Source organism: Anopheles arabiensis, chromosome 3 (genome assembly GCF_016920715.1).
Source record: "Anopheles arabiensis isolate DONGOLA chromosome 3, AaraD3, whole genome shotgun sequence".
NCBI lineage: Eukaryota > Metazoa > Arthropoda > Insecta > Diptera > Culicidae > Anopheles > Anopheles arabiensis.
The window spans coordinates 59,095,113-59,105,935 of NC_053518.1; the positions used below are offsets into that span (position 1 = coordinate 59,095,113).

Consider the following 10,823-nt stretch of genomic DNA (forward strand, 5'->3'; position numbering starts at 1 on the left):
AAAGTTCACACATGTGGAGGTTGTACTTGACTCATTATCAAGTAATATGTCAGAGTTTGTCTACGACAAAGAAAACGGATACACTTTCGACGCCTGGTATTCCCGTTACAGCGAACTTTTCGATTGGGATGCTTGCAACCTTGACAACGCGGGAAAAGTGAGGTTACTTTTACGCAAACTGAGCCCACAAGATCACGAGCGGTACAATAGTTTCATATTGCCAAAACTAGCTCGCGAATTCACATTCGAACAAACAGTGGAAAAGCTAAAATCCCTGTTTGGCGCTACGCTACGTTTCGCCGCAGATACAATTGTCTTCAAATGACAAAAGATGACGTAGATGATTATCTTTCATATTCCTGTAAAGTGAACAAATCCTGTGTTGATTTTAAACTTTCCGAGTTAACTAAGGAACAGTTTAAATGCTTGATCTACGTATGTGGACTTAAGTCAAGCAGCGATGCAGAGATTCGTATGAGGCTGATCAACAAACTGAACGAAGCACAGGACATCACGCTCCAACAAATCGTCGAACAGTACAACAGTCTCGTTAACCTCAAACAGGACACTGTGCTTGTAGAGCAACCATCGTCAGTGCAGTACGTTGCTAACAAAGGTCCATCACAGCAACAACGTCATCCCAGCGGAGGAAACAAACAGCAGGATCATCCTCGTACTCCTTGCTGGTCTTGCAGTGCAATGCACTTCCAAAAAGATTGTCCGAGTCGAAACCACAAATGCAAAGATTGTGGTAAAATTGGACATTCCGAGGGATACTGCGCCTGTTTCACATCAATGGCGACCACCAGTGCTTCAGCGCAGAAGGCACCGTGGAAGAAGCAGTACAAGCGGAAGCAACATCAGGGACAGACATCGAAAATAGTGACAGTCAAGCATGTCACGCAAAGAAGGAAGTTCGTCTCCGTTCATCTCAACAACATTCCCCATCGACTGCAAATTGAAACGGGATCGGACATCACCATCATCTCACATCAGGCATGGAAGCGTATCGGTTCTCCGGCAGTCAAACCAGCCACTTGCAATGCAAGGACAGCGTCGGGCGATCCGTTGCCATTAGCGGCGGAGCTGGAGTGCAGCATCACCATCAATAACGTTACGAAACAGGGTAAGTGTTTTGTTACTGATCCGAATGTCAATCTTAACGTTTTAGGGATTGATATGATGGACCTTTTTGGACTGTGGAACGAGCCAATCACAGCGTTCTGCAACCAGATCTGCACCACGAAGACGACAAACATAGCAGAACTACGGTCTCGTTATCCAGACGTCTTCAACGACAAAATGGGGTTGTACAACAAGACAGCAGTACAACTTACGTTGAAGGGCACGCCTACACCAATATTTCGTGCAAAGAGACCCGTTGCGTACATGATGGAAGCTGTTGTTGAAGATGAGCTGTAACGTCTGGAAAGTCTTGGCATCATCAAAAAAGTGGACTTTTCTGACTCATCGTCGTGGTACGAAAACCGAACGGCACCGTTCGTATTTGTGCGGATTTCTCGACGGGGTTGAACAACGTGCTGGAGTCGAATAATTATCCTTTACCACTGCCAGAGGATATCTTCGTGAAAATGGCTAACTGCGTCATTTTCAGCCATATTGATTTGTCGGACGCCTACCTACAAGTACCCGTACACGAAGCAAGCCAACCATTCCTAACCATCAACACCCACAAGGGACTGTTTCAATTCACACGATTGTCACCCGGCATCAAATCAGCGCCAGGGGCATTTCAAAAGATGATGGATACGATGCTCGCTGGGCTCAATAGCACCACGGGGTACCTGGACGACATATTAGTACGTGGACGAAACGAAGATGAGCATCAGCAAAACTTACATCTCGTGCTAAACCGTTTGCGAGATTACGGATTTACCGTACGCATTGAAAAATGTAATTAAAATATGCGCCAAGTCAAATATCTGGGACAAATCCTTGATGCACAAGGAATCCGGCCAGATCCAGATAAAATAGCACCAATTGTGAGATTGCCATCGCCGCACGACATTCAAACGCTGCGATCATACCTTGGAGCCATAAATTATTATGGCAAATATGTCCAAGAAATGCGCACACTCCGTCAGGCCATGGATCAACTTTTGAAGGCTGGTATGAAATTTCATTGGTCCACAGCATGCCAAAGATCATTCGATCGTTTTCGAGAAATTTTACAATCTCCATTACTGCTAACGCATTACAATCCAAAAATGGAGATAATAGTATCTGCAGACGCTTCAAACGTAGGATTGGGTGCTCGCATTGCTCACAAGTTTCCTGATGGATCAATTAAAGCCATTTACCATGTGTCGCGTAGCTTAACATCAGCTGAAAGTAACAATAGCCAAATTCAAAAAGAGGCGCTGGCTTTGATATTTGCGGTTACACGCTTCCACAGAATGATTTATGGGCGTCGATTCATTCTGGAAACAGATCACAAACCTTTATTGGCTATTTTTGGTGCAAAGAAGGGTATACCAACGTATACAGCAAATCGTTTACAACGATGGGCATCAACCCTTCTGCTCTACGATTTTTCGATTAACTATATGTTTACAGATAGTTTTGGTCTCGCCGACGTATTATCACGTCTTATCAATCGACATGTGCGGCCAGATGAAGAGATGGTCATAGCTAATCTCACTTTCAAAAAAAGTATTCGGAGCATCTTGAACGAATCACTGCAAGCAGTCCCATTGTCGTTCAAGACAATTCAAAATACAACCAAAAATGATGATACTTTACAACAAATCATCAAGTTCATTAAGGAAGGTTGGCCACCTAAAACCATCATACAATTTACCTAAATCCTACAATTTTATCAACGACGAGATGGACTGTCTGTCGTAGCAGATTGTTTTATGTATGGAGAGAGATTGGTCGTGCCTCCCAGTTCCAGGGAAAGTGTCCTCAAGCAGCTACACAAGGGACACCCTGGTATCGAACGCATGCGCTCGATCGCACGGCAGTATGTGTACTGGCCAAACGTCGATGAAGACGTTGCACATATCGTTGCACACAGTTCCGGAAAAAGCATGGCAAAGGCTACATCTCGATTATGCAGGACCTGTTGACGGTTACTACTATCTGATTCTGGTTGACGCATACTCTAAGTGGCCAGTGATAAGTGGCATACTCTAAGTGATACGCACTAAAGACATCACCACAACCGCAACATTGCGCATGCTCCCCAATATTTTCGCAAGACACGGACAACCTGAAACATTGGTCACTGATAATGGTACACAATTTACCAGTAATATGTTCGAAACATTTTATGAGCACTATAGTATTGTGCATTTGAAGACTGCTCCCTTTCATCCGCAATCAAACGGACTAGCAGAAAGATTCGTCGACACATTCAAGAGAGCCCTTTAAAAAATTACAGCAGGGGGGGGGGGGGGGGGAAACGTTAGAAGAAGCAATTGACACCTTTCTGCTGTGCTATCGTTCAACACCATGTCGTAGTTCACCGGAAGGAAAATCACCAGCTGAGCACATTTATAACACACCAATACAAACAGCTCTCGAATTATTACGTCCACCCTCTTCATCGCACAAAGTCCATGATAACAAACAAGAAAAGCAGTTCAATCTCAAACACGGAGCAAAGAAGCGGCATCCCCTCAGGACTTAGTGTGAGCTAAAGTGTACCATAACAACAAATGGAGTTGGGCTCATGGGCAAGTTATTGAGCAAATTGGTAGTATGCTGTACAATGTATGGTTGTCATCAACGAGGAAGCTCATTCGATCGCATTGTAATCAGCTACGAAGTCGACATGAAGCAGAGGTTTCCCAGCAAGAGCAACTAGCAACTACAGACGTTCAGATACCGCTGGCGATACTTCTCGATAATTGTGGTCTTAACGATGAAGTAGAAAGTGAAACCACAACATCCACAACACTCCCATCAGAAATGTTGGTAGACCTGGCACCAACACGTCAATGACGCCGTGTTGGGTCAACACGTAACAACAATCAACCACCGGCACCTACACGTCATTCATCCAGACAACGCATACCACCCCAAGCGAATGAAAATGGCACTTTTCGGCTCCCAAATGACAATGGGACCCCCTAAAAATTGGTCAAAAAATGACAGATTTTTGACAGGATCGGATTTTGGTTCGGATTGAATCAAAATCCGATCTTCTCAGAGGTGAGCGAATCAATAGTGAGAAAGCCATGGTGAGTAGCCATAGTGAATTATCGAAAAAAAGCCAAATCTCACGCCTTTCAATGAGCGTTTTTGTTTCGTGTGGCCATGGCTGCATATACGTCATATCTGTTGTACCTGCGGTGTGTGTTGTGTGGTATTGTGTGTCGGTGTGAATTTTGTGCAGCGTGTGGAAGTTACTGGTGGAAAGTGGGTGGAAGGGACAATGTGTAAACTTTTATTGTGTTGAATTTAACCGCGGTGTGGCTGGTGTCGATCCATGTGCTGGTGTTCATCATCCCGGGTGTGCTGTACATAGGCTATTCCTCGCGCGCTAGGACGATGCAGTTACAAAGCAGCAAAATGCGGCGATCAATGAACGACGGTAGTGCGGTAAAATCATGCATAGCCTGTTACGCGGTAAGGTACTGTTGTATAATTTGTAGTGCTTTATATGTGTGTAAGGTTTTTTTATACTATTTGTAGGTGCTTTTTGAAGCGTTTGTTTTAGATTTCTGCTCTGATTTTATAGTTAGTTCCAAAGATCAACCTAAATCTGGATTATGTAGGTATTTATGGTGTTTTTTTGTTTATTATGTAATTTCGTTAAAATTATTTTTGCTTGGTATTTCAGATTAATGATGGTAAATTTGGGATCGTCAAATACGGCTAGTGTGGAGTAGGACATGTCCGTCGCGGAGTCGTAAGTTCAAGTATAGAGTGGATCGAGCCCCGTCCGGCTGCAATGACTGATTTATCCAGCTGCGTCGTATTGAATGAGTCTCAAACGTTGTAATAGGCTGGCATGATCGAGCAGGTCGTTACACCTAATCGATAAAGTTTTAAAAATAAAATGCGATAAAAACTAATACGGTTGAGATAAATTTGAAAAGAAACCCCGATTTGTGGGGATGATTTGTTTTATTTAAGTTGTATTATAGAGCGCAATATATGTATACGTTGAACTTAAGTTTAGTAAAGTAAATATAACTATTAGTCAAATATATTGGGAATACGCTTAATCTGTGTTCTTTGCGTGTATAATATTCACCGTAAAATTATGTTTGGTTAAACCCGACCCTTTGGCACGAATCGAACCAGACATCCAACTCGAAGAAACGTATAGAGTTATATGGAGGTGCTCTGATAGACATCTCGAACAAACAAGACTCGAACCTGTTGAATGAATGGAATATTTTTTTATGTTGGATGTCGTGTTAGATTAGTACCAGAGGGCCGGGTAGCTATCGGCTTCAGTTTTCCTGTTGAGTGCTATACTTGAACTTGCACTCCAGCTATACTATCCCTAAATATTAGTGTAATAAATAGCTTGATTTAGTTTAATATATATTAGGCCGCAAATACACGATATGTGTTGCGAACTGCAACAGGATTCTTTCTTTCAGCCCAAGTAAATTGTTTTTATCAAATCAAGCGTTTTTTAAGCATCGATATTTTTATTTGCGAAGCTAAAAATCCGTCGCTTGTCTCGGGGTTAGGAGAAAGAATGAACTTTGTTCTCTCCTGCAGCTCCGATCGTAAGCGTTCGGGAATACTCGGCCCGATCAGCGTTGAACGTTGACTACACTAAACGCGGGCCGTGTCGCCCTCTATCGATAATTACTGGGAACAACACCTTACGATCGAATCGGTCGTTAATAATAATTAACACTCTCCCCCAGTGTTTGCAAGCTATAAAAACACTCTGATTGTTCCGATTCGGTGTTGTCTCTCGTTGCTTACTTTTCTTGTCCCAACGCAATTTTAGCCTATTTAGGTGACCACCTAAAGCCGAAAGTTTCGCCATTGTGTTAGCACAATTTAGCACATCTAGATTGTTCTCCGCTAGCTGGTTGCTCTGCCCTGTTAGGTTGCCCACCCCTGTCTTATTGCTTTTCTTTGTGGACAAGAATGGCGGTTCACTTCTCGCTGAGCAAATTGCTATGACTAGCATTAATATTCTCACTAACATTAACACAAATATTAAATATACTTCACTAATAGAACAAAGTGTAAATATTTTAAGTATGCTTCTACAACACTACGAATGTGGTTCCTTTTAGTGTCACTTCTTCTACTTTACTTCACTTCAGCACGGCCTTATTCCGAATTTCCTCAAGAACTATTACATCGCCGGCAACGGGTGAGATGTACAAGAAAACGACACGATGTCCTTAATCCGTAGCTCTAGTGTAAGCACACACACAAACTATTTTCACTGCACATTTCCTCACTTTGTCTCTTTTTTCATCTTTAACTCCAGCATAGTGATTCCGAATTGCCTCAGGAACCATTTTTGCCTTGTTTCTTACCCTGCTCTGCTGCACAGCGAATCCGAATTACCTCAGGAAACTTTCTAGGCTGGCAACGTGTGAAAGTAAGAAAGAGTTTAATGATTATAGACGAGCTAGGATTTTTAGAATGTTGCGAACTGCAATAGGATTCTTTCTTTCAGCCCAAGTAAATTGTTTTTATCAAATCAAGCGTTTTTTAAGCATCGATATTTTTATTTGCGAAGCTAAAAATCCGTCGCTTGTCTCGGGGTTAGGAGAAAGAATGAACTTTGTTCTCTCCTGCAGCTCCGATCGTAAGCGTTCGGGAATACTCGGCCCGATCAGCGTTGAACGTTGACTACACTAAACGCGGGCCGTGTCGCCCTCTATCGATAATTACTGGGAACAACACCTTACGATCGAATCGGTCGTTAATAATAATTAACACTCTCCCCCAGTGTTTGCAAGCTATAAAAACACTCTGATTGTTCCGATTCGGTGTTGTCTCTCGTTGCTTACTTTTCTTGTCCCAACGCAATTTTAGCCTATTTAGGTGACCACCTAAAGCCGAAAGTTTCGCCATTGTGTTAGCACAATTTAGCACATCTAGATTGTTCTCCGCTAGCTGGTTGCTCTGCCCTGTTAGGTTGCCCACCCCTGTCTTATTGCTTTTCTTTGTGGACAAGAATGGCGGTTCACTTCTCGCTGAGCAAATTGCTATGACTAGCATTAATATTCTCACTAACATTAACACAAATATTAAATATACTTCACTAATAGAACAAAGTGTAAATATTTTAAGTATGCTTCTACAACACTACGAATGTGGTTCCTTTTAGTGTCACTTCTTCTACTTTACTTCACTTCAGCACGGCCTTATTCCGAATTTCCTCAAGAACTATTACATCGCCGGCAACGGGTGAGATGTACAAGAAAACGACACGATGTCCTTAATCCGTAGCTCTAGTGTAAGCACACACACAAACTATTTTCACTGCACATTTCCTCACTTTGTCTCTTTTTTCATCTTTAACTCCAGCATAGTGATTCCGAATTGCCTCAGGAACCATTTTTGCCTTGTTTCTTACCCTGCTCTGCTGCACAGCGAATCCGAATTACCTCAGGAAACTTTCTAGGCTGGCAACGTGTGAAAGTAAGAAAGAGTTTAATGATTATAGACGAGCTAGGATTTTTAGAATGTTGCGAACTGCAATAGGATTCTTTCTTTCAGCCCAAGTAAATTGTTTTTATCAAATCAAGCGTTTTTTAAGCATCGATATTTTTATTTGCGAAGCTAAAAATCCGTCGCTTGTCTCGGGGTTAGGAGAAAGAATGAACTTTGTTCTCTCCTGCAGCTCCGATCGTAAGCGTTCGGGAATACTCGGCCCGATCAGCGTTGAACGTTGACTACACTAAACGCGGGCCGTGTCGCCCTCTATCGATAATTACTGGGAACAACACCTTACGATCGAATCGGTCGTTAATAATAATTAACACTCTCCCCCAGTGTTTGCAAGCTATAAAAACACTCTGATTGTTCCGATTCGGTGTTGTCTCTCGTTGCTTACTTTTCTTGTCCCAACGCAATTTTAGCCTATTTAGGTGACCACCTAAAGCCGAAAGTTTCGCCATTGTGTTAGCACAATTTAGCACATCTAGATTGTTCTCCGCTAGCTGGTTGCTCTGCCCTGTTAGGTTGCCCACCCCTGTCTTATTGCTTTTCTTTGTGGACAAGAATGGCGGTTCACTTCTCGCTGAGCAAATTGCCATGACTAGCATTAATATTCTCACTAACATTAACACAAATATTAAATATACTTCACTAATAGAACAAAGTGTAAATATTTTAAGTATGCTTCTACAACACTACGAATGTGGTTCCTTTTAGTGTCACTTCTTCTACTTTACTTCACTTCAGCACGGCCTTATTCCGAATTTCCTCAAGAACTATTACATCGCCGGCAACGGGTGAGATGTACAAGAAAACGACACGATGTCCTTAATCCGTAGCTCTAGTGTAAGCACACACACAAACTATTTTCACTGCACATTTCCTCACTTTGTCTCTTTTTTCATCTTTAACTCCAGCATAGTGATTCCGAATTGCCTCAGGAACCATTTTTGCCTTGTTTCTTACCCTGCTCTGCTGCACAGCGAATCCGAATTACCTCAGGAAACTTTCTAGGCTGGCAACGTGTGAAAGTAAGAAAGAGTTTAATGATTATAGACGAGCTAGGATTTTTAGAATGTTGCGAACTGCAATAGGATTCTTTCTTTCAGCCCAAGTAAATTGTTTTTATCAAATCAAGCGTTTTTTAAGCATCGATATTTTTATTTGCGAAGCTAAAAATCCGTCGCTTGTCTCGGGGTTAGGAGAAAGAATGAACTTTGTTCTCTCCTGCAGCTCCGATCGTAAGCGTTCGGGAATACTCGGCCCGATCAGCGTTGAACGTTGACTACACTAAACGCGGGCCGTGTCGCCCTCTATCGATAATTACTGGGAACAACACCTTACGATCGAATCGGTCGTTAATAATAATTAACAATATGCGTTTCCGCGGGCGCGTTCAAACGCGCATAACAGTTCCGCAGAGATATTCAGAATGAGCATCTTTGCGTTTCCGTTGTAGCACATTCGAATGACATTTAATTCTTATGGCTGGATTTTATACGCGTTTCCGCGGGCGCGGAAAACGCGCGTCGTGTATTTGCCGCCTTACCCTTTTTCAATCTGTCGTGTACCATTATGTTACAATACCTTCTCTGAATTAAACATATAGCTTTGATCTCATTTGACTAAATATTCTATCCTATTTTCTATATTATCCTATCTGCTTGTAATCGACAAGACAAATGTAGTCGTCCTGCGAGTCTATAATGAGCATGTCTATTAATGATGTGTTTGGTTGATAGATAGCACGATGCTGGGCAAGATTTTCGTATTGTATGTTATCCTATCTAGCTACTGTTTTGACCCTTTCCTCATATGTCTATTATATTAAAATTTCAGCTCATAGCGATACCACTTGAATGTCTTATGAAACTTGGAAAAAAACGTTGTCAAAAAGTAAGCTGCATTCCGTTATGTATGCTGAAATGACCATATTATTTTTTTAATTATTTAATTACGTCAAAATTTACCATGTACTGGAAAGGTATAGTTTGGATGATCTTACCATTTTAAAATTGTACAGTCTGATCATGAGCAATCGAATCAGAAGGGCGCGAGGAAATGGTTGGCAGACCGGGACAATTTTGTGCAGCATACGCTAAATAAAGAAACAAAATGCATTATTAATATTATTTTTAGTAGGTTCAATAAAAAGAAGTCTGTTTTTTACCTTCACAGTATAATTTCCCTTATAATTGTTGGCACAACACGGGGATGTATAGTAGTTTAATCGAGTTGGTTTATGCCGTCCGTCCATAGTTGCATTCTTTTTTCACTCGCTTTTTGCCATCAAATATCCGCTGTAGAAGAATCTGAAACATTAGGACGATAAAGCATAACTAATTAATCTTTTAACAATTCCTGTTCCGAACATCTTCCACTGTTTTAAATGATAATTTCTTATACTTATCTGGTTTATCCAGCTATTGCATTTTGCTGTCACCCTGTTGTCTTACTGCTTTCTTCCTTCTTTATACGTTCGGCTATTCACGGATATATCTTGCAAAACACTTGCACTGCAGTAAAATGAACTAAATAAACACTGTAATTGCCACAAAACCGGTATATTGCACAGGGAATCGCACTAATTTTAAATTTCAGCATGAAACCTTCTTCCAAACAAAACACTTTATGCCGTCTCGCGAATCATCACATATACACACACATCACACTGCCACACACGGAGCCCTCACCATACGGCAGACCGTTCAACTCATATGAGCAAGATCGGCAGCCGATCCAAAATCCGACCTCACTATCATGTGGTAAGGCATCTCATCGAATCGACGGGGCGCGCCAGATCGTCTCATGAGAAAATTTGGCGCTAGCCAGAATGCTCACCATACAAACTTCTGTAACTCACCATGCCGATGAGAAAGACAATGCTCGCTCAGTATGGAGGAGGCAGCCGAAGACAGCGTCTCAGTATGGAAACGTCAAGCTGTCATCGGGCTCGCTATAGTGAGATGCTGTCCGATTGTCATTTGGGATCCCAAATGACAATCGGACAGCATCTCACTCAAGGTGTTATAAATGACAAGGTTAAGTTGTTCAGAGCAAAATGACATTTCTCGACTTGACATTTCTCTTCCGGGGGCTCCGGTATAAAAATCGGGGAGGGCTGGTGCGGGGTAATGAAATTTGTATGCAGAGATTGACAGATGTCCCCCACAATGTCGAAATGTCAAAATCAACCTTCTAAA

At 42.0% G+C, this 10,823-nt stretch overlaps 1 protein-coding gene and 1 long non-coding RNA gene across 2 annotated transcripts; one reads left to right on the top strand and one right to left on the bottom strand.

Annotated features, from left to right (window-relative positions):
* The first annotated feature begins 474 nt into the window (after positions 1-474).
* Positions 475-1,422, top strand: LOC120901089 (uncharacterized protein K02A2.6-like). The gene is made up of 2 exons (XM_040308795.1): positions 475-1,126; positions 1,172-1,422. The coding sequence occupies exons 1-2, from the start codon at positions 475-477 to the stop codon at positions 1,420-1,422; spliced, it is 903 nt and encodes a 300-aa protein (XP_040164729.1).
* A 7,743-nt stretch (positions 1,423-9,165) lies between these two features.
* LOC120902439 lies at positions 9,166-10,580 on the bottom strand. Its single transcript, XR_005739415.1, has 3 exons — positions 9,791-10,580; positions 9,626-9,718; positions 9,166-9,540 (listed from the first exon to the last, which is right to left on the bottom strand). It is a non-coding gene; the product is annotated as an uncharacterized LOC120902439 (long non-coding RNA).
* Positions 10,581-10,823: the final 243 nt, after the last annotated feature.